This window comes from Canis aureus, chromosome 4 (assembly GCF_053574225.1).
Source record: "Canis aureus isolate CA01 chromosome 4, VMU_Caureus_v.1.0, whole genome shotgun sequence".
NCBI classification, from domain to species: Eukaryota; Metazoa; Chordata; class Mammalia; order Carnivora; family Canidae; genus Canis; species Canis aureus.
In genome coordinates this window covers 23364650-23388287 of record NC_135614.1, presented here as the reverse complement: position 1 = coordinate 23388287, position 23638 = coordinate 23364650, and the positions used below count along the sequence as shown (strand labels likewise).

The 23638-nt window shown below is 54.7% G+C and overlaps 1 protein-coding gene across 2 annotated transcripts in view; it reads right to left on the bottom strand.

Annotated features, from left to right (window-relative positions):
- ADAMTS14 (ADAM metallopeptidase with thrombospondin type 1 motif 14) overlaps positions 1 to 23638 on the bottom strand; it is a 77559-nt gene that overhangs the window by 23907 nt on the left and 30014 nt on the right. The window contains exons 4-10 of one of the 2 annotated variants that reach the window (XM_077894852.1): positions 21409 to 21599; positions 7002 to 7085; positions 6146 to 6302; positions 5435 to 5540; positions 3523 to 3666; positions 2952 to 3084; positions 1455 to 1568 (exon numbers count right to left, since the gene is read on the bottom strand). In XM_077894852.1, coding sequence (XP_077750978.1) covers positions 1455 to 1568; positions 2952 to 3084; positions 3523 to 3666; positions 5435 to 5540; positions 6146 to 6302; positions 7002 to 7085; positions 21409 to 21599 — 929 coding nt within the window. The remainder of the gene's footprint in view (positions 1 to 1454; positions 1569 to 2951; positions 3085 to 3522; positions 3667 to 5434; positions 5541 to 6145; positions 6303 to 7001; positions 7086 to 21408; positions 21600 to 23638) is intronic. The other variant, XM_077894853.1, reaches the window with a different exon arrangement.

The window sequence follows — 23638 nt, the reverse complement described above, 5'->3', positions numbered from 1 at the left end:
GAGTGGTTCTCAGCCCTGGAGACTTTTAAACTCTAGATGCCTTGACTTCATCTCAGACCAACTGAGTCATAATCTCTAGGGGGAGGGATTTAAAAAAAAAAAAAAAAAACTAGCAGCCCGGGGGGCTCAGTGGTTTAGCTCTGCCTTCAGCCCAGGGCCTGATCCTGGGGACCTGGGATCGAGTCCCACGTAGGGCTCCCTGCATGGAGCCTGCTTTTCCCTCTGCCTCTCTCTGTGTCTCTCATGAATAAATAAATAAAATCTTTAAAAAAAAATTAAAGCAGCAGTACTATACATACCATAAAATTCACTCAGGTCAAGTGTGCAAGTCAATGACTTTTCACAATTTACAGCATTGTGCAACTGTCATCACATCTAATTTTAGAGCATTTCCATCACCCCAAAGAGATCTCTCGTGCCCATCTGCAGTCACTCCCTGCCCTGGGGCGGTGGGGGCTTTTAAAGTTCCCCAGATGGTTCCAAAATGCAGCCAAAACTGTGAGCCATGAATTAATTGTCATGTAAAATTGTGACGGAAGGACCTGGAACTCTGGAAATAACCTGAAGCAGGTATACCGAGTTGTCCAGGATAAGAGCCCGCCAGATGTAGAGCCTACTGGGCCCTGTGCAAGGCCGTGGGAAGCCCCATCCATCTGTGAAGGAGCAGCACCCCCACATGTGTTGAGTGGATGAAGCCTGGCAGGGGCAGAGGGCAGGGGGCAGGGACAGGGGGCAAGTTAGGGGGCAGGGGACAGGGACAGGCAGGTCCCACGACTGGGCTCAGAGCTGATGCTGAGTAAGCCTCGAGCCTCACAACGCCCTGCTTCTTCCCAGAGCTCTCTGCTCTGACATGACTTCAGAACTCTGAGGAATGGAAAGGCCACTTGGTCAGGGGACAGCAGGACCCGGAGGAGTGCTGTGAATGGCCCAAGGGCACCACAGAGGTCAGGCTTGGGGCTAGCAGTAGAGCAGAGGTGGGTTACAGACCCCAGGTCAGGGCTCTCACACCCGGCTATGAGGGCCCCCTGACAAATGAAGCCCTGGCACCCACACACACTCCGGGGGGAAAGGCACAACAGCAAATATGCGAAAGCGTGTGTCTGGGGCAGGGGAGGCAACAGGTGTGGATGTGGGAGAAACAGCACAGCAGGCCAGGGAGGGCAGGCAGGACACCTGGGGTCTCCCTTCACCCCTTCTTTGACTCCACAAGTTCCTTCACCTGCCTGGGCCTCATTCTTCTCATCTGTAAAATGGGAATAGCCCTTCCTGCCAGATGGGCTAGGAGATCATGCCAAGCTCTGCATATGGAGGAAGCAAGGGATTGTGGTATGGGAGAGAGGGTGAAAACATATGAGATTATGGGGGGACTCTGCGCACCAGCTGCACACACGGCGGGGGACACGGGCTCCCTGGGGGCCTGCACAGTCCTGCTGTAGCCCCGGGCCCACAGGTACCTGGCCGGGTGCACACTCGGTCCCATCCAAGGGGGGCCCCTTCTTGGTCTTGCAGAAGTACGGGTTGTCAGGGTGGCTGCACCATAGCTGCTTACAGGGCTCGAAGGTCTGGAACTGTGTGGTAAGAGGAAGTGGTCACTGGGCACAATTCGTCCAGAGGGAGAGAGAGGAAGATGTGGACACTGGGGCCAGGACATGGTGGGGGGAGGCAAGAGGGTCCACACCCTCAAGCTGGCCCCACTCCAAGTCCCCGTGGCCTCCAGGGACCCCTCCTCTCTCCAGCAGGGCACCAAGAAGGGGCAGGCCATTGCCCGCACACCCCCTGTTGTTTCCCCAGGCCCTCCTCATTCCCTGAGTCTGCAGAAGAAACTGTGCCACTGGGCAGGGACCAGGGTTGGAGGCTCTGGGGACGCCTGGGCCGGCTAATGCCCCTCGAGCCCAGTGCACATCAGGGCCCTCAAGGGGCTGCTGGTTTAGCCCAGACTCCAATGCACCCAGGTGAGGTCAGGACCCCCACCCCACACTGGTCTCCCCAGGCTGTGCCAGAGCTTGGTGACCTCCTGTCTCACACTGTCCAGAAGAGCTCCAGGTTGTTCTCTCTATCATCCCCCGCCAGCCAGACTAGTGTCCTACAGATACAGCCTCAGGCATTGAAATCCCACATCCCAAGCTGTTTCTCCAGTCCCAGCTCAGAAACTATGTGTCCCAGCGTGGCCTGGGCAGTAGGAAGGTGACCATACACTGGCACTCCTGGTCCTGCAGATCTGAGGAGGGGGCTGCATTCCTGAATGGGAGGTTTGAAGCACTCGAGTCCCCAAGGCCTGACCCTTCAGAAAGACCCATGACCCCGGATGTGAGCCTGTGCCTGGGACCTGTGAGGTCCTCTCCTGGGGGTCTCGAGCCCACCCCCAGCGCCAGGCTCTCCCCTGCCCTGTCCTGCAGGGCGAGGAAGGGCTATGCTCCCTTGGATCTGTCTCCTAGGCATGGGGTAGGAGGAGCATGCAATTGACCCCCTGGAAAGAGAATATGGGAGGACACAAGAGATTTCCACTAGGGGGACAAATCAGTCCAAAACATCCTGTCAGATCCCTGAAGAGTAGATAGGGGCAACTATTCCTCCATTGGGCCAGAGCCCAACACCTGACAGAGGGACCACCAGGCAGATAAGCTCCCCAGGAAGCAGTCCAGCCAGGATCCCATCAGCCACCTGCCCTCTCTCTTCTACTCTGTTCCATCTTTCCCAGGACTAAAGCATCCTCCAGCCACTGCATACACCTGCCTCCAAAGGTGGGACTGGGTGGGGCAGGTATGCAGCAGAAGGTGGCAGGGCCGGGCTCTGGTCACCCTGCATTCCCCCATGGCAGGTGGCATCAGGCTGTGAGCCCATCACCAGGCCACCCGGCCAGCTGGGAGGAGGGAGCTCTGTGGATGCCCAGCCTGGGTCACAGAAGGACATGGCCCTGGCACCCCAGCAGGCAGAGGCTGCTGGGAACTCACCGCAGAACAGGTGTGGTATCCAGAGCCGAAGTCAAAGCGGCATTGCTCGTCCATCGAGTAGTCAATGCCCGGCAGCTCTGGGGGCCGGGGCCAAGCAGGCGCAAAGGGGTCATCGAGGAGGCAGTCGTAGGAGCTGCAGGTGGAGACAAGAAGGAGAGCCAGGCTGAGGCAGGGGAATCAGCCCCTGCTACCCTCTGCTAGGAGCTGTGTCTTCCTGGGAGGAAGGGATGGTTCCCGGAGGGCTCACTGCACTAAGGGAAGGAAAGTCAGCCTGCCACGCAGGACATACTCTGGGGGCCCTGGCTGGCTGCCGCATGACGCTAATGACAGTGTCTCTGCCACACCTGCCCCCATCCAAATTCACTCTGCACCCATTCTTGGCCTTGAGCTCGAGTCTAAAGCTTATCCTGGGCCTCAACATCCCTGGAGACCCAGGAGCCAAGCAGCAAAGCTGGGAGCTGAGCATGTGTCAGGGACAAGGTGGTACCGGAGAGAAGATGGCTGGGAGTGGGGGATGGAGTGGCAGGCTGCATGCTCCCCTGTCCCCAGCCCGGAGCCGGAGGTGACCTACGGGAGGTAGCGGCTGAGCTCCACTTTGCTGCAGCGGGACCAGTGGAAACGGTGGAAGGCAGCCTGCACCAGGGGTGCCATGACGCTGCCCAGGCTGGTCTCATCTGCACAGCCATTCCCCTGACCGTCGTGCTCCATGCCGAGCCTAGAGGGCGGGGGTGGGGTACAGAAGGGAGCTGGAGTCACGCCAGGGAGCCCGTCCCTGTGAAAACAGGCAGGTGGGCCAGCAATAGGACAGCATGCACCGACCAGGCTTCCGACTGTTGCTCAGGGCCTCAGTTTCCCCACCACGCAGGAGGAAAGACCACCCCTCTGAGTGGATGCTGAGGCCCCACCCTGCTTCCCAGGAGGGCTGGTTCCATTCTGCCCTCCTGCCCCCTCCTCCATCCCACCCACATCCTCAGTTTCCAAGGCCAGCTCAAGCCCCATTCCCAGCCCAGACACCCTCCCTGGCCACCCCTGACCCAAGGGCTGACCTCCCACAGCAGGGGCCACCTATTAACAACGCACACGCCATACACGTCTCCCCACAAGGCCCAAGGCCTGCAGGTGCAAGGACCAGGTCTCTTTTAGTCCAATTCAACCTCATTTACTGAGTGTGTCCACGTGCCAACTTTTAAGCTTCTCCAAGACCCCGAGGTACGGAGCACAGAGCTTTGTGCATGGTACGCACCCACCCCGTGACAAAGTTCAAATTGTAACATCTGTTTCTCATCATTAATATTTAATGTCAAAGCCCAGAGGTTGTAAATTCTCAAATACTCCCAGGTGGCCGCATCTGGCCTTGACCACCAGACAGACGCACAGACCTCTAAGGCTGTCCTGGTCTCTCCACAGAAGGCTCTGCTCTGCGAGGAGTGGACACCACCCTCACCCCCCCCACCCCCACCTGCCACACACAGGAGGACAAACTCCTGACTCTGAAGTATGTGGAACCAGGGGCTTCCGGGAAAGGAAGGGGACCCCTGAAGGGTCCCGTATGTCAGCCTCCACGTTGTAGAGGAGGAAGCCGGGGGGCCCCTGAGGGACAGAGCTAGCATGAGGTCCACAGGGGCCTCCTGCACTGACAGAGCTGGCGAGAACAGGGGGGCAGCCCACAGGAGGTGGTAGGCTCCCTCTGGGCTGGCCCACCCCACTCCTTCCCGGGTCCTTCCCCCTGCAGGAAAGAGCCCTCACTGTGTGTGTGTGCACGTGCTGGGGGCCCGGGAGTGCGACCCTCGGTTCTGCCCAGGGAGCAGATGAGGCCAGGAGGCATGACTGCAGCCTGTGCACATCACCAAAGACAACCTGGATGACCGTGGCTCACTTGCTTTCTCCGGGAACGTAGCCCCCTGGCCTACTCCCCCCTGCAGTCCGTTCCTACAACACGGCCTGGCACACAGTAGGTGCTCAAGTAATAGTGGTTGAATGAATGAATGGATGTGTTCTAAACAAAATCCAGGCCCAAAGATCAAGCAAGCCAGCTGCCAGCCTGGCCCGAGGCCTAAGCCCATGAGCGCCTGTCTCCGATGGGCGCAGGCCAGTGCTCCAGCGTGTCCTGAGCAGTGGTATGGGCTGGAACGGCTCTCGGAAGGGCCTCAGGTTGTGGATGGGATGAGGGACAGAGGTCACCCAGGGAACAGACCACCTCCTCTGATGGGACGCTGCACTGACCTGCCCAAAGGCAGGGCCACATCAGGTTCTCCACGGCCCTGGGATGTGGGGGCTGTACCCCAGGCAGACCCAGATCTGCCATCTGGGCCCCTGGGCTTCCTCTCCATCAGGGCTGGGCATCACCACTTGGGCATCTCCTCTGGCATCTCCCGGGACTCTGGGACGGGGGCCTGATCTGGGTTTAAGCCCCTCACACCCACAGGACTCCTTGGATCTCCCAGCACGGCCCACCCTCCTGGGTGCCGCTTGCACACACTTACACGTGGCCAGTCTCGTGGGCCACCACAAAGGCTGAGGAGAAGCCATCCTCGTGGTTGAGGGTACAGCTTCTCAGGGGGTGGCACATGCCAGTCACAGGCGCATACCCTGCCAGGGAGAGAGGGCACAGAGAGGTCACAGGAAGGTGAAGCAGGACTCAACGAGGTCTGTGTCCAGCAAGCCACCATAGGGACATGCTGACGTGGTCACTGCCAGAGAGGGCTTGGAGGAAGAAGGATCTTTGCAAAGTCCACCCCCCACCCAACAGTAGAGCAACCTGAGCCCAAGGCTCCCACATCCTAACGCTCTTCAGCTCCCCTCGGGGCCTCTGCAGTTTCTATGCTTGTCAGCCTTTCCTCTAATCAAGACAGTGAGACTTCCAGATGCCCCAAGCCTGCGCACCGCCAACTTCCACGCTGCAACCCCCCAGCCAGCCAGTCAGTTGGTCAACAAACACACTCCATTCACAGCCACTCGTGGGCTCAACCAAGACAGCAGGGACCAGAATGAGGACCCATTCACTTCCCCTGGTCCCGAAGAAACCCATTCAAGTTTGGCCACCTGTCTGACCAGGTCCCATCTCCAGAGTCCCATGACTCTGTTGACAGAGGCCCTTGCCCCTCAAACCTCCTTGGAGTGGCTCCAGAGAGCCCAGCCCCGGACCTCGGCCTCTGCCTGCAGCTGCTCACCCCCGGCCACAGCTAATACAGTACCTTGCATACCTGAGGGCCCGAAGTCTTGCCGGGTGAGGAAGACGACGTGGTCGTGGTGCTCTGCGTGGCTGGGGTCCTGGCGCTGCTGAGAGTGCGCCCAGCGACACACCTGCTCCAGGCTGCGAGAGGGGTTCCCACGCTCGATCAGGCTCAGAGACTGGGGGCCAAGAACATCAACAGAGGGGTGATCACCAGAGCCGCCAGACCGTAGGGGGCACCCGCCACTCCCCTCCCACTGGCAGAGGACACTGAGGCCCAAGGGTCCCTGGGTCCTCAATAGTCCTGACTCCAGCCCTCCAGCACACAGCCCTCCCACTTTAGGGAGAGGTCACGCTCCAGGCCCTGTGCCAGGACACCTGAAGCCTGAGACCTCAACACGCATTCTCTCTCTCATCCCTCAACTGACTTGCTGAGCACTTCTATGCTTTACCACCGTCTCAGGTAATCCTCACAAAAGCCCCTGAAGGCAAGTCCTGTTGCTACCCCATTTCAGGGAAAAGAAAAGTCCAAGATTGCAGAGCCCAGGGCTGCAGCATCCAACCAGAGCAGGGCTTGTCTCGGCCACTGCCCCACCCTGAGCCCATCTCCACCTGGATTCCTCAAGGAGAGGGCTCTCCAGCTGCAAGGTTGCAGGACGGTCCACTTACTAGTTTGGAGGGAATCTCCCAGTTCTTACTTAACATCCCCAAATGCCTCTTCCCTGAAGCCTTGGTTATAATGGTCTCAGGGTTCTGATCGTGGAAACAAAATGCTTCCTGAACGCTGACCAACCCCACGCCATCCCACAGCCAGTGCAATGCATCGGCCCCACACCCCTTCTTCCTCCAACCCCTGCCTGTTGGTGAGGAAGGGTTACCTGTCGGTAGCCGACCATAATCAAGCGGACCAGCGCGATGTTTATGTGGGTGCCCAGAGACTCATCATGGTAAATCTCATCCACCTGCAAGGAGGAAAGAGCATGTGCTTTTAGGGGAAGCAAATGTGTGTTAAGAGCCTACCACACAGCTGGTCTGAGCCAGGCACCAGGGAATGACCATGCTATCTGGATTGATCCTCAACATGGCCTTAGCAAGGCAGCCATTCTTATCCCTACTGAACCGATGAAGAAACTGAGGCAGGGAGGCAAAAAAGGCCTTCCCGGGGCACGCAGCTAAGAAGCTGCGGAGTTAGGATTCAAATCCTGGCCCAGCTGGCTCCACCTACGCACTCTCTCCATGAAGCCAAGCGTGAGGGGACCTGGCCTCAAACTCAGCCCTCTAAGATTCATCTTTCCATGGCTTGGACGAGTCCTTCCACAAATGTCATCTGGCCCCAGCTGCTCATCCTCACATCCCTGTGTACCTCTCCAGTTGCCACTGGAATCATCTGGCCGATGCCCCTGGCGCTGCTCTGTGGTGCCCAGGGAACTTTTCCAGGACAAATCCAAGGAGGGAGAGCAACCAAGGGCCTTAGAAATGCAGAGTCTCAGGCCCACCTCCCAAGTCAAAGTCTGCAATATGACCACAAGCCCCAGTGATTCTCAGCCATGGTCAAGTTTGAGGAGAATGGCATTGGAGAACTCTCTTCTCCCACAGGCCCAGGAACTGTGGGGCAATGCCACACACAGCCCACCAAAGAATGCTGTCCTCCCCACCCCCCTAATCAGGAGACCCCAGAAGAGATTCTATGACAGATGTATAAACCTCTGCCTATCCACACCCAAGGACAGGGAGCTCACCCCCACCCCCAAGAGCCCATATCCTGAGGATGCCCCTTGAATAATTCCAGCTTTTTAAAAAGGTTTTATTTATGTATTAGAGAGAGAGAGAGAGAGAGCATGAGCACAATCAGGGGGAGGGGCAAAGAGAGAGAGAGGGAGAAGCAGGCTTCCCACTGAGCAGGGAGCTTGATTGACCAGGGCTCCATCTCAGGACTCTGGGATCATGACCTGAGCCAAAGGCAGACGCTTAACATACTGAGCCACCCAGGTGCTCCTCAGCTTTTTTGTTTTAACTAACTTATTTTCTGAATATAAAACATTTCACCCTATAAACTTTGAAGAGTCTAAAAAAGGTGCAAGAAAAAAATCTGCCATCAGCCAGATCGATGTATGATAACCACAGTTAGCACGCTGCTTGCCATGTGTGTGTATGTGCATTGGGCTCATTTCACAAAACAGCAATCATACCAAATATACTGTTTATATGTTGCTCGTTTCATGAAACATTATTCGGTATGTTTAAAAGCATCATCTGCGATGTCTGCACGTGATGGGCCACAACTTATATAACTAATTGCCTAGTTGGCCATAACCCCAGAGAGGAGTGGCTTGCTCAGCAAGTCAGCATCAGCACACAGCATGGTTACGTAATACAGCTACTGGGGCCAGGGTCCTGGGTTCAAATCCCACCTCTGCCCTGGATGCCGGGTGGCTCGAGGCACATTAGGCAACTCCTGAGGACCTCTGTTTCTGTTTCTGTAGAATGGGGATCGTCATGGCTGTCATAGCACTGGCATGTGGACATCTCATGCCAACTCAACATCTGGGAACGATGAGTGGGCCACACAAACAGAGAGGCAGAAGTGGATCCCAGCCTCTGACCCCCTACCCACACGTCTTTCCTGGCTGGCTGGAGTTTCATACATGGCCCTCTTCTCACCGCTTCCGTCTCTCTGTGCCCCTCAGCCCATGAGCAAAGAAACCAGCCTACAACCCACAAAGGGACCGCTGTCTACCAAATGGAGAGGAGCAGCGCTGCCAACCCTATATATGAGACTCCCACAGGGAGAGGAAAGCCAGGAGGCGACCGGAGGCCTGCTCCTGGGCCAGCCAAAGACAGAGCAGGCTGGGCAGCAGAGCTTGGCAGCAGAAGCCGTGTGTACCACAGAGCCCCCACCCACTCCCCCAGAACTGGAAGCTGCCCCAAATCTGAGCATGCAGACTTTAGAGCAGCCTGTGTCAGGCTTCCTTCCACCAGGGCCTACCTGGCACCCATGTCTGGACCCAACTGAGACCAAAGTCCACAGCAGGCCTCCCGACACCCCAGCATAGGGAATGACAGAAAGTCCAATGGGCAGTGACACTTCCTTCCACCCTCCTCCCCTCCACAGCCCACATCACGGGGGCGGTAGCGCCCAAATGTGTAAGGAGATGATATCCTTCTCAATCTACGTGTCCCTGACTTATCCCAGGAGAACTGTGGTGGAGGCGGGGGCGGGGGGGCACATGTGGTGGGGGACCAATCGGCCACACGTACATTTCCTCCCTAACAGAATTCCAACCTAAGAATTCTTTGCTGTTCTGCTGAATTAATAATCAGCCTGCAACAGAATTTTACTCTTAAATAACCTTCGCATCTCAGCCCCTCCAACTCAGAACATGGCCGTCCTTCTCCATGGGTTATGGTCAACGTCTCAGACCTCCCTGATGTGCCCTGTACACATGCAGACCAAAGACAGGGTGATAAGCAAGGCATGGTCTACACAGCCACATCTGCACCCCACATGGACACATGTAAACCTACCACCTGCCCTGGGGCAGGGAAAGAGAGCAGTCCCTGGAATGCTTGGGTGGAGGCATCTGCAGGGCCGCTGGGCATTTGGAAATTCTCAGGCCTGTCGTCTTCCTGTCCCGTCTCTCTCCAAAGCGGGCCAGGCAGATTGCTGCTGGAATCCGGCCGTACCCTTCATTACTGTCCCCACATTCAGCAGGTCAAACCCACCCACCAAAACCTCCAGTGACTTCTGCTCCAACAGCTGGCATCTTCAGCCCAAGACACTGGGAGGTACTCACAGAGGGACGGAGGAGGAGGCCGCTGCCTCTCTGAACAGGAGGGAGAATCAGAGCCCGAGCGTCCAACACTGGTGGGGAGGGAGTGGGACCTCCTGATGCCACCTCCCACTCCCAGGGAACTGGCCTAAATGCAATATGGAGCAAGCAGTAAGGGACACGCCATCTGGAGGGACCTTGCTCAGCACAGCACAGGACTCTGAAATAATCTGGAGGCCAAATGCTTCAGGTGACTGGTGTACCCAGACCCCAGGGGTTGGGGGAAAGGGAGATGGTGTACACATGGGTGGGAAGGGTCCGGGAGGGCTTGCTGGAGGTCATGGGCCCTTTACAGGAGATGGACAGAGGTTCAGAGCAAGAGAGAGAAAAGTAGGAGTCATGTGGAGGCATCAAGAGAGCCCCGAGGCCTATGGGAATCAGGGCAGCAGAGGCCAGCCCCTCGTGTGATGGGGAATTTCTTCCCAGCCTGCGCTTGTACACTTTCAGCAACGTGTACGCACAGCCTGTTAGAAAGTTCTGGGCACCATGAGCCCCATTCGACCTTCCCACCTGCCTCCTCTGCTGGCCTCAAGTCTCTCTGGTCCCACTGAGCACAGCTGCTCCATTCCTGGGGAGAGATGGGAGCCACGGTCTCGGGGGATCTTCTCTCCATGGCTCATGTCAGCCAAAGAGAAAACCTTCCAGGCGGCAAAGGAGGGGACGGGCCACTTGCCAAGGAAGGGCCATCTGGTTAGGAGTAGGTTTTCAACAGTGACAAGGGGAGACACTGAAGTAATACCATCAGAGCACCCAGATAAAGAACCGTCTGCCCGCGATCCTGGCCCAGCAGACCAGCTTTCAAGAACCATGATGAAAGACGACATTATCAAGGAAACGGAACCTGAGACAGTTACGCAGACCCCACCAAAGGGTTTGTAGCCAGGGAAGATGGAAAGTGATCCCCAAAAGGTGGCCCAAGGCGCAAGAGTGGATGAATAGCTCTGAGGGGTGATAGCACCGTTCAGCAGTGAGTGACAGTCTAGTCTTTTTCTTTTACTACATAAGGGTGATAAAAATTAAAGTAATTCTATTTTATGACTATTCCATCATTTTAAAAAAAAGGTGGGAAAAAATAATAAATAAAATAATTAAATAAATAAAATAAAATAAAATAAAATAAAATAAAATAAAATAAAATAAAATAAAATAAAATAAAGGTGGGGTTGGCCCTGCCATTCCACATCTCTGGGGCCCTGGCACGTTCTTTTGCACACACCCCTACCACCCCCAGCCCTTGAGGAGGACCTCAGGGCTTTGATTCAGCTGAAGCTATCCTGACCGTGTGCACAGGCCAAGGAGGTGGCTGGACAGGGTTCCCATGTCCACCCAGAACTGCAGAAGCCGCCTGGCACAGGTTCTGGCCACAGCCACGAGCTGGTGCTGGAACCACAGCCAGGAGGTGCAGCTACCTGAGAGGCCCAAAACCCCTGGAACACACACACAGGAGGCCCCCTGACCAGCTCCGGTCTAGCTGTGCACTCAAGGACTGGCTCTGTCAGCCTCTGCCCCTCACAGCTGCCTCCCAAATGCCAGAGGTAAGGCCAGTACGCCAGCTCTGGGGGGACCAGGAATCGCTTCCCGTGCTTGTGGGCACCAACGTGACGGCAGCAAGACACACCCACGGGGCAGAAAAGAACACTGTGTCTGGTCTCCTTGCTTCCCCACCTCGGCCAGCCAAGTTCAACGTCATCTGCCAAGACCCCCCGGTTAGGGTTCCACCTCACGTGTTGGCTTGGGATGCCCACTGGGTATGTGCTAGAAAAACAAGCAAAGGTCAGGACTCTCTCTCTCTCTGGCCAAGGGGAGACAAAATAGAAGAAGGGAGAAGCTACGTGATAATGAAGCAGAAGCTAGAAACCCCTAGGGTTGGAGGAAGAGCTGCTATTCACTAAACACCTACATGCCAGGCACCATGCTGAGGGCTTGCACACGACCTCTTTTCAACCTTATGGAGAGAGGAATTGTTCCCCTTTCACAGGTAAGAAAGCCAGGGTTCAGAGAGGGTAAGTAACTTGCCCGTGGCCACCTAGCTGGAAAGTGGGAGGGCTCAGTTTAAACTCAGATCTTCGTGACTCTTGGCCATTACACCCAGCTGCTTTCCAGAACCAGCCCCTGTGGCAGGCTAGCTGGAGTGGGCTTTCTCTGGCCTGGGAGAGAAGGTAGGAAAATGGGTTTCCACATCCAGTCAACAGCAACACAGCCAGCCAGGGAGTCATTGCAAGAGCCCCTTCTCTGTTTTCCTGTAACCCTGCATGGGCAGGCCCCCTGGGGGCCTTGTGGTCAAGCCCGGGCAGCAGGAAGAAGGGAAAGAGCGTCTAATGGGGTGGGAGCTCTGAATCTGTTTTCCTGTCCAAAGGGAGGGTCAGACTCTGGGTGGCTACAGCAGAAATGCCAGGCCTCTGTCTACGGCTGGAGGGCAGAGCTAGGCCCCTGGGGAGCCCATAGGAGGGCAGCTGGCAGCCTTCTCTTCTGGACCAGGCCAAGATGGGCTTCTCCTCGTCAGTGTGGAGACAGGGTCCAGCCAAGAATGCTCCCTCGCCAGCCCCGAGTTCCCAAACTGCTAGGGAACACTGCTCCCGAGAGCTCTGGGACAGCATGTCCCCCTGCTTGCTCAGCCAGGTTGAGGCAGGTCCCAAACAGGGAGGGGCCGTGCTGGGAAAGCATGACCCCGAGGTCTCTAGCCCATCCCCTGTGCAGGAGAGGGCACGAACTGCTTCTCAAGGGCTGGTGAGACCGCAGCCCCTGCCCGCCCCATGGAACCTCCCAGCAACCTGCCCGGAAGGAAGTACTATCCCAACTTTTCTTCTTAATTAGTTTACTTTGATTTTAGAATAGCTTCAGATTTGTGGAAAATCTGCAACCATAGTCCAGAGAATTCCCCTGTTTCCCCTATGATTAACATCTGCCATGACCATGGTACCTTTGTCACAACTGCTGAACCAACAGGACATATTATTATTAACCAAAGCCCATATCTGTTTCAGATCTCCCCGATCTTCTCCTAATATCCTTTGTTTTTGCTCTGAGAACACATCCAGGGCACCAGGTTACATTTGGCCACTGCATCTCCTTGGGCTGCTCCAGATTGTTCCTCTCTGACAGTTCCTCAGACTTTTCCCGGGTTTTGATGACCCAAACAGTTTCGAGGAATACCGGTGAGGGGTTTTGCAGGCTGTCCTTCTGTTTGGGTACGTCTGATATTTGTCTCCTGATTAGAAGGGGGGTGGGGGGCAGCGCACAGGCCTAGGGGAGGAAGGTCACAGAAGTGAAGTGCCACCTTCCCCACATGATGTCAAGGGTACCTGGTGCCAACAGGACCCGTCCCTGACGAGGCTGACCTTCGACTGCCTGCTGGGACAGTATCCGCCCCCATGCCGTGCTCTTCAGAACAAAGTCACTGTGCACAGCCCAGCAAAACAGCTTTTAAGAACCATGATGCAGGAGCAGAGGTAAAACTCACCTCCTAGAGGACAGAGTACATCAGTTATTTAGAGTTCTTCTCCTCCTATCTGCTTATTTATTCTGTCATTTATCAGTATGAACCTGTGATATAATTAGGTTATAATATAAGATGGGTTATATATAATTCGATGCCACATTATCTATTTTGTTGCTCAAATTGAAATTGTCCCAGCTTTGGCCACCAGGAGCTCTCTCAGGTGGCCTGTGTCCCTTTGAACACACTCTCGCTGTTGACTCTGGGGCGTTTTATTTTTGTTTCTTGAGCCCCTCCTTACGTTCTGGCACTACAGGGTCTTCATCCTGGACATTCTCGCTCGGGTCTAAGAGTCAGCCATTCTTCAAAGGTGCTCCAAGCAGGATGGCACATGACCCGTCTTCCTAACAGGGGACAAGCAGGCCCACAGCGACAGTGGAGCCTGCATGAGCTCAGCAGCCAGATTCGGAGCTCATGTCCAGCCTCTGCTCATGCACCTTCCCTGGTCACGTATGACCTCTGAGGCCGAACAGAACGGAGACAGCACTGCTTGAAGGAGAGACCTGGCCACAATCACCTGTCCTGCTCTTTCTCAGTCCCAGACCCTGGGACTAGCCCTTTGTCTCCCAGACCTGGACCTTCCAACCAGAGGGCACACAGCGACTCTGCAGACCAAGTGCTCCAACAAGCTCTGCATTGCATGTATCTGAGATGCTCCCCTTCCCCCGTTTGCAATCGCAGCGGGTCAGGTGGCAGTTACAGCATGTTGTCACCATTCATGCAAGCAAAAATCTCATGTTATTCCTGGTGGCTTCAAAGGCCACCACAACCCCTTGACATTGCTGGTGGTCAGCCACTTTAGGAGCTATCTGAAAAAGGAATGCAAATCCTGGTTGCCTGAAAACCTCCGTTGCCACCTTCCAGTAAAATCAAGAAGGCACCCACATCAAAGCTCGCAGAACAGGTCCTGGCTTGCAGGAAATCCCAATGATAAGAGTGGGGCACTCCTGCAGCATCGCCCATACTCCAGATGGCATAGGAGACAATGCTGTGTGGAGAAGCACACACTTTGGTGGCTCTGTGCTGAAAGTGACTTGGACAAGGAATACTCTGAACGGAAGACGTTAAGGGAATACCTTACTTTCTCACACTATCCTACGTATGTACTCAAGTAACATATGATAAAAATCTAAGTCCCAATTAAGTGAAAAAAGCTTTTCCAGTGAGTACAAATAAAACTCTAAGTGATAAGAAAACATCATTATCAGAGTTTAAAGGGTAGCACTTTTTCTGTTGTTGTTGGGTTTTGTTTTTTGGTTTTTTGTTTTTTTTAGATTTATTTACTTATTTGAGAGAGAGAGAGAGAGAGAGCGCACGCACATGCACGAGGGGGTGCAGAGGGAGAGAGAGAATCCTGAAGCAGATTCCCTCCACTGAGCACAGAGCCCAACACGGGCCTCAATCCCAGAACCCCAAAACCCTGACCTCAGCCTAAATCAAGAGTCAGCCGCTTAACCAACTAAGCCATCCAGACACCCCCACTTTTTCTGTTTCTTAGATATGTAAAATAATAGAACATCTGATAATCGATGGGTTCAATTTTGATGATATATGGCAAGTATATGTCCACATATGATGTGTGAACTCTGGATGTGTGCACCTGATTTGGTGTGGCACATGTGGTACATGTATCTACACACACACACACACACACACACATCTGTGTTATACATACGGATGAGTAGATATGTGCGCATGTACACACACATGCGTGGAAACATGCACCCTATCTGTGCTGTGTGCACGGTGTGGGGGTGTATATCAGTAATACTCTGTGGCCTGCAGCCCAGAAACCCTGCCACCCCCAGCCCCCAGCATAGGGCTGACCTATGCAGTAGCCAGAGCCGGGCCCCAGTTTCCACCAGACTGGGATGCTGAGCCCTGACCCGGGCGCTGCTCTCACTCCCACAGCACATGGGCAGGCCCTGCCTCTGAGGTCACCAGAGAGATCTTGGAGGCTGAGACTGCTCTCCGAATGGTGGGAAGAATGCATTGAGTTTTCTGATTCTTTTCTCCTCCTCTCCTGGCTCAGCTGCTCCATCTTCTCCCCACAAGTTCATGACCATGGCCCTATATTTCAAAGGGCTGGGTGCAGGCTGTAAGTGGCTCTTCCAGCTGTCTCAGAACAGCATGCCCCTTCAAGGTTCCCAGAGCCCATAGGGTGGCCTGAGTGGTTCTCTGGCCATCCAGGCACTTGGCCCACCTCAGGGCCAGGCCACTTGTACGGGGTGGTTCCAGAGCACACAGGGATGGACCACCCAGCCCAACAGAGGCCCTTTCACGGGCCCTCAATGCTCAGCACTTAGGCCCCACGACTTGTCTCCACAAGGCAACAGCCTTTCTGCCCCAGGTCAGCCTGTCTGAGTGTAAAGAGAGGCCCCGTGGAGGCCTGGAAAGGCCTGAACTGCCCATGACCTCACCCAGCTGAGCCCAACTCTCCATCCGAGCGTAGACAAACAAACCTTGCAGAGAAGCCTGCGGACAGAAGGTGAGGCAAATGTTAAGCATTTGGAACAGGGCCTGGAATATGTATGTGTGCAATCTCTTGGTTGGTTTAGAACTTTTGCTTCCCACTTTGGGAGCTGAGGAGAGGTCTGGGAGGTCAGCCCAGGAATAGGATTTCAGGAGTGTGACCTCCTGTATGACAACTGAGATGCCTGGCATGAAAGGGCTCCGTCGACCATACGGCTCTCACCAGCGTGAGGGATACTCATTATTACTATGTCTCCCCTGCCAGGAACCCCAGCATCCCTGCTTCTGTGGAGCACTCTTCTCTTCCTAGGGGATCTACTCCGAAAACGCAAATGGTAGCATGTGGGAACTGGGGCTAACAGGGGAGCACAGGGCCCCTGGCCACCAGGACCACTCCGGCTGCGGGCACCCCGTGTGCCACAGGATAATGAGCAGCAACCCCAGGCTCTTTGGGGGTGTCAGAAACATCCCACCCCCTCCCGCTGGGATAACCAAAAAATATCTCCAAATCTTTCCCAGGGGCCCCTGGGAGGCAAAACTGCCCCCGTTAAGAACCACCACCACAAGGTAAGAAGATTTTGCGTTTAGTTTTGGGGGCCTCGAGTGCCCTAAAAAGCAGCAGAAGGTTTTTAGAAGAGAGACAGGAGAAGAGAACAGATTAACAAGAGAGGGAGGGGGAGGATTTGTGTCCTTCCAATGAGCAGGGAGGATGAGCTGCTCCAGAGGCTCACATATCCCCGAACGGAAAAGGTCTGGCGAAGCAATCCTCTGTAAGCACGAAAGCAGTTTTTTTGTGGTGTTCCAAACCGGCCTTTATGATGAATATTTAACACAGGTCTGTGCCAAGAGAATGCCACCCTCCCAAGCTGAGGCCACCAAAACCCTGGTCTGACAGCCATCTGGGCCAAGCTTTTCCAGCAGGGCATCTGAGAAGCCTCAGGAAGGGGCCCCCGACGCACAGGTCAGAGGGGGTAGGACCCACTCTGAGACACCAGGCAATGTCTCTCTGGCAACCACACCAACACCTCTGTGGTGTCAGCCTGGCCGGGTGGGGTGGAGGGCAGGGTGGGCAGGAGCCTACCACCCCAGTGGGTAGGCTGCCAAGAAGGGCCCGGCTGTAGACTGGCTCATGAAGACCGATGAAGGGGCCTCTCTGTTTCCTCACCCTCCCTCTGCTCCAGCTCTGGGCCCTCAGAGGATCCCTGCATCCCCCTGTCCAAGGGAGTCCTCACCCGCCCCCAGAGATGCGATGTGTCACCCCAGGCAAGCAGAGGGCCCCTAACAGTGCCTGATTCTCTCCAAGGCCTTGGCAAGCAAGCCTGGCCACAGCCAGGAGCCAAGAGCAGGAAGCAAGCCCAGGGGTGAAGCCTCAGAATCCTGACTCCGATACGGAGACCCATTATGGGAAGAGGCTCCTTCCACAAAGCAGCAGCAGCCTCCCTACCTCCCAGGCCAGGAGCCCATGATCTTCCTTCTCCCTCCTCCTCAGAGCTGCCTGCCCCAGGTCCTACCCAAGCAGCAGTGGGGGAGAGCACAAACTTTGGAATCAGACAGATCCGGGTTTGAATCCCAACTCTGCCTCGGATTATTCTGAGCCAAGTCACTTTGCTTCTCAAAGCCACAGTGGTCAAAGGAATGTCACTGGCACAAGGCCACAGTGAGGATTCACGGAGCCTGTCTGCGAAGTTCTCAGCCCCGTGCCTGACATGTGGTAGGTATGGGAACGATACTGTGATATTCGAGAAAGCTCAGCGTCCCTGTTTCCGAAGCCTTCCCGCTGGCCCATCACAGCCTCAGCTGACTCTGGTGTCCATCCTCTCCTCCGCTCCGGCCCCCCCCCACCCCCCCGCCAAATCTCAGCTCCTGAGAGGTCTCTGCCGGCCTGGCTGCCCCCTCGTTCCTGCCTCCACAACCCTGCCATGCACGCTGGCATCCTCGCCAGGCCTGCACGCTCCACCTCACCAAACCCTCCCGCCATCCCACCCCAAGGCTGGCTCAGCTCCAAACCGCCCCAGAGAACCTCTCTCCCCAGTCCACAGGGATGGCTGCTTCCTCTAAGCATCTTCAGCACTGCCCCAAAGTATTCCGTGGGCTGAGGCTTGTTTTTACAACCAGACCAAAGCTTCTAGAATAAAAGTCTGTCATATGAGGCATACACCAGGCACTCACTAAATGCTGAATACAACTGCTCCTTTATGTTTCAAAGCTCTCAAATGGTTCCCCAGCCCTGAGGTGTGAACAAGCTTTAAGGAGAGTGACCTGGTACAGATGGGTAAACTGAGGCATGGGCAAATAAAACCCATGCAGGGCCCACCAGCAAGTGAGGAGGAGAGAGGAGGGAGTCCTGCCACCAGCTGCAGCTGCATGAATCTGTATAGCACATCCCCAGGGTAATGCAAGGGAAAAGTGAGAGGCACGATGCCCTGAGAGCTGCCGTAGGCAGGGCCTGATCAGATGGTTCTGAGTATTTTGTTATGGGCTTTGGCCCCTCCTCTGGGGTTAGCACAATGGGACCATACATCCTGGGAACCGGATCTCTCCATGATCCTACCAGACCAGCGCTGGCCCCGCAAATCAGGATCAGAAATGGTCACAGGCAGGTAGGCAGGCACTCCGAGGAGACAGCAAAGGGACACCCTGTTTACTGGCTTCGTGAAATCCCTCAGGAAATTAGTGTTTCAAGCATCCCAGCCAAATAAAGTTCCCACACAATGAATGGGCTGAGCTGCTGGTCCCCTGGGAGGAGAGGTGGCCAGCCACCCATCCGCTCACCTCCATAGGCCAGAACTCTGGTTGGCTGCCCTCTGCACCTGGGGAGTCAGGACCCCACTGCTCACGTACCCCCCGTGGCAGCAGGGGTCGGCACACAACAGCTCCTCAGGGGAACGGGCCTGCCTCAACTTCCCCTTCTATTCTCACCTCCACAAGGCAAGCCAGCAATGAGCAGAAGAACCAGCCTCAAAAAAAAAAAAAAAGAACCAGCCTCAAGCAGCCTTCAGGGACCTCTAGAAGACATTTACTCTCCTCCCCTGCTTTCTGCTAGGTGGTAAGGAGAAAGAAAGTGGCACCAAGCTTATGGAAACAGCAGTCTCCAAGGCAGGCCCTCGGGGCCCCAGTCTTCAGTGAGGGCCAAGCAGGGAAGCTCCCTGGCCAAGGCTGTGAGTCATGGGTCAGAGGTCAAGAGAGCCTGAATGGGACAGGGGCCTGCCTTTCTCCAATAAACGTCCTCAATAAAGTCCAGGGGACATGGGGAGGGATGCCGGGGAAGGAGGACTACTAGGCAGGCAACTCCCCTCCACACCACGAACCTCAAGAACTTGGTGGCACTTCCCACTCACTCGCCACCACCCTCCACACGGCCCCAGATCTGAGAGATTCAACGAGATCCTTCTCAGCAAGTCGCATCTCAGTCTGGGCAAGCCTTTGGAAAACAGTTCCAAAAGCATACTTTGCTCTACCGAAAACAGTATCTCCTTACATGATTCACCAGCAGACCTCCACCACTTAGCTGCTTAGGACGGTCACACAGCCAGCACCCAGGGGTGTGTCCTGAGTGAGGCTGCTCCCCACCAGCTCCAGGAACAGGGACGCAGCCCATATGTCAGATGGGCCACCAGACTCCCTGCCATCCCCTGGAAGGGTGCTCTACCCGGGACCCCGGCCAGGCCTCAAACTCAAGAGAATAATTATAACATGTACTTTGATGGAAACTGCATTGTCCACAGCACACCTTTCAGCCTTATCTGAATCTGCTTCCACGGAAGCTACCTTAAAACTGAGAGCTCGACACCTGATAGCAACGTACAATCCCTGCCTATAGATGCACAGAGTCGGGCTTCTCCTCCACCCTGTCAGCAAGGCCATTCTGTTCTCTGTTTTCACATTCATTTCAAAAAGTCGTGATTACAAATGTTTCCATTCTTGAGGTTCTCTTTTGAAAGGGTTATCACATTTGCCTGGTTCTCTCACTGATTCGGGAGTGAAGTAAAATCTTTAACACTTAAAAAAAAGAGACTTTAACACTTGTCCGTTATTTCTGAGAGTCATGTGTTTACCTTTTCCTGAAAAGTACCTTTTGGCAAACTGAAGGTCTCTGGGACTGAATAGGGCCTGGCTCACCGGCTCACACCCCTGGGGTCTTCAGCCCCTACTCTGGACCCAGACCCAGGCTCCCAGCACCCAAGGGCTCCCTAAGGCCTCCCTAGCTCCCTCTCCCTCCCCACCACTCCTGTTCTCCACCTGCTGGCTCCCGTGGCTAACCCAGCTCTCCTACTAATGGGATTAGTACTTGGCTGTCTGGCCTGAAATTCGACTAGCAGTCTAGAGTCTGGGTGGGTGGTCAGGTGCTCCAGGGAGGTGGGTCTGTCCATATTCACAGTTATCCTCTTTCTGTCACAAACAGCCCCCTGTGGTAGCCTTTGCTCCTTGCATCCCAAACCATAGGTTCCTAAAGGGACAGAAGAATTAATATCCAAACAAAGAGGGGTTGAGGGGAGCAGACACTGGGGCAGCCCTCCCCTCTCCCTGAGGCTCCTTGTGATTGGATCTAATTTCTAGCCTCCCCCTTTCCTTTACACCTTCATTGTGGACACAAATCTGCTGCCTTCCTGGTCCCTCTAAGCAGATGCTGGCTCTCTGCCTGCCCCCTAGACACCATTCGCTTCCATATTTACCCATCACCTACCAGGAGCCAGGCACTGCGCTGGGTGCAGTCAGGCTCAAAAAAGTATAAGATAAAGCCCCCATGTCAGGACCTTTCTTCAAGGGGCTTAGACAAAGAACCACTTTTATACACACACAGACCACACAACCATAAGAACCAAGAGGGGCAGGTTCGTCACCCCAAGAGATGCCTCTGCAGATGTATGAGAAGCTCTGAAAACCCCAGTGGAAGTTTTACCATTTTGTGGGAGACATTTACAGGCATAAGAGGACTAACCATTTGTAAGGGCATCTCCTGAGCTGGACCAGAAGAGGGGGATGATTCAAACTCTGGAAACTCTCATCAGTGAAGGCCAAGACCTAAATCTTGGCACAACCACCTTTCTGTTCTCGGTGAACACCAAAGGCCCACCTTCAGGGCCTGGGGGTCCCACCTCACACACCAACCCCAGCCCCAGCTAGCGTTCGTTGGCCAGTCTTCCCAGCCTGGGATGGGGCATTATCTCCAGATGAGGAATCTCAGGGAAGTCGAGGTAACTCCAAGGCATGTGAGCCCATCCTACCCCTCAGACCACACCTGCCTCAGGCTCTGAATGTGTCCCAGCCCTGAAGCCACTCTCCCCAGGCTCCTACCTGCTGGGGGGGCCGGCGCCCAGGGCCTATGGGCACCTCAGCACAGGTACGTACAGCTGAGACCAGGCCTCAGCCTGGGGTGGACATCAGGCCAGCACATCCACCAGAAAACATCAGGCTGGAGAGAAATAGTCTATTCTGGCCACAACAGGTGGCACCCCACCCCCCGCCCCACGACACAGGGACACTCACGATGTTCATGAGGGTGAGGATGTAGTTCTGCACGTGCTCCTTGCCATGGAAGCGCACCACCGAGTCATCCACCACCAGCAGCACCTCGATGCTGTAGCTGCCTGCCTTAGCGTGCCGCCGCTTCCTCTCTCCGTCGCCCAGCTGGTCCCCCACCAGGCCCAGCAGGTTGGGGAGGTCACCCAGGCCAAAAGCTGCCAACCAGGAGGAGAAGAGAGACAGGGGTCAGACCCACAGGAGAGGCTGCCCCTCGGATGCCACCCACCAGCCCACTCAGCCCCATCGTGTGGGTCCTTTCCCTGCCTCTGTGAAGCCAACCCAGCATGAGGCGGTTCCTTCCACACGGCTTAACTCATAGGCTGGTGCAAAGGGCTGGTGCCAGGCCACGGCTCAGTCTTTGAGGCAATGAACAGCAGAGAAGGGGGATCTGGCTGGGAGTCGCAAGCCTAGGTCCCAGTCCCCACCCAGTGCTATCTGCCCCTGTGCCCTCCCCTGGCCCATTCACTCCTCCAAGTCCCCCTCCCCTCCTGTGACACAGGGATGAGGTATCCTTGATCTCTTACCCACATGCTTGTTATAAAAGTCACAGGTGGCAGTGGGTGGACACACCTCAATTAAGGGGAAAAATCGTGGTGTCACTGCGGCCTATGCAGGGCGTTTTAAGAACCCCTGGACTAAGCTCCCCCCTAATCCCTCCCCATCACTGCCAGCAACCCAAAAGTTTACCACCACCACTTTTCCTTTTTGGCAAAAAAACTAAATATTTCTTTAACAAGGATTTATGAACTTGTGTGATATAATCAGGGAGTTGTCAAACCTTTTCTGAAAGGACCAGAGAGTGACTTTTTTAGGCTTTGTAGGTCCTACAGTCTCCGTCTCAGCTATTCAATTTGGCATACAAGTAGCCACAGACAATATATAAGCCAACAAGTGTCTCTGTCCCCATAAAACTTAATTTGCAAACACACGTGGTGGGCTTTAGTTTGCCAACCTCCAATCTAATCGAATCCAATCCCATCCTTACAACTCTCAGGTTACTGTCCCCAATATGCTGGTCAACAAACTGAGACCCAGGGTAGCTTGCCCAGGTCTGTCTGAAATCAAGAGAGCAGACCTGGAAACATCGCATCATCATCAGTGCTGCTGCCCAGAAAGGTAGCCCCCAAAGCAGTTACCAGTCCAAAGAGACTGGAGCGACATCTGTTGGGACAACCGAGTCAAGGGTTCCTGAGGACGCTGTGGGAAAAGCTAGTGATGGGGAGCAGAATTGGCCACCCCAAAATTTGCCTCCATGGTGTAAGGACCATTTTAGACTGATTATTTTTAAGAAACGGCAGACACAAGAAAAGCTCTGGAAATCGCGGATAAGTGAGGCTTTTGCAAGAGACGTTTTCCTGTAGAAGGAAAATCTCCATTTGTAAGGGTGTCTCCCTGTCTGTACCAGGAAGAGGAGGATGACTCTACATATCTCAGGAAACTCTTATCAATAAAGAAGGAAATGACTTAAATCCACGTAACAACCTTCCCCTTGTTGACTGTGCTTTTCCTGGTAACCTCCCATAACTCACTCCTCCTCCCCACCCACCAACATCTTCTTTTGTCCTTAGCTGGAGATGTTAAGGTAGTGGCTTGGACCATTTGGGGGAATTACTGGGTTTCCCTGGCTCTCTCCCACGTCTATGGGAGGTATCCATGTAATTAAACTTCTGTTTGTTTTATTCTTGTTAATCTGTCTTTTATTACAGGGTGCCTCAGCCAAGAACCTAGAAGGGTAAAGGAAAAAAATTTTTTCCTCCCCCACACCAAGAAAGCAGGATAGGAGCCTGGGGTCTCTTGAGAAGGTTTCAAAGCCTTAACATTTCATGACTTCCCCACCATCCTACCCTGAAGTTCCTTTTTTTTTTTTTTTTAAGATTTTATGTGTTTATTCATGAGAGACACACAGAGAGAGGCAGAGATACAGGCAGAGGGAGAGAGGCTCTCCCTGCAGAGAGCCTGATACGGGACCCAATCCCAGGACCCTGGAATCACACCCTGAGCCGAAGGCAGGTAACCACTGAGCCACCCATGCGTGTGTACTCTGAAGTTCTGATACTTGCACCATTAATTTCTAAGAATATCCAGTTATGTGAGAATCTCTCAGAGAGTGGGACAGGGGGTAAGGATAGAAAAAATGCTACCAGTGCATCCCCAGCACGTATCAAGGGTTGTGGCTGCAGGACAGGCCCAAACA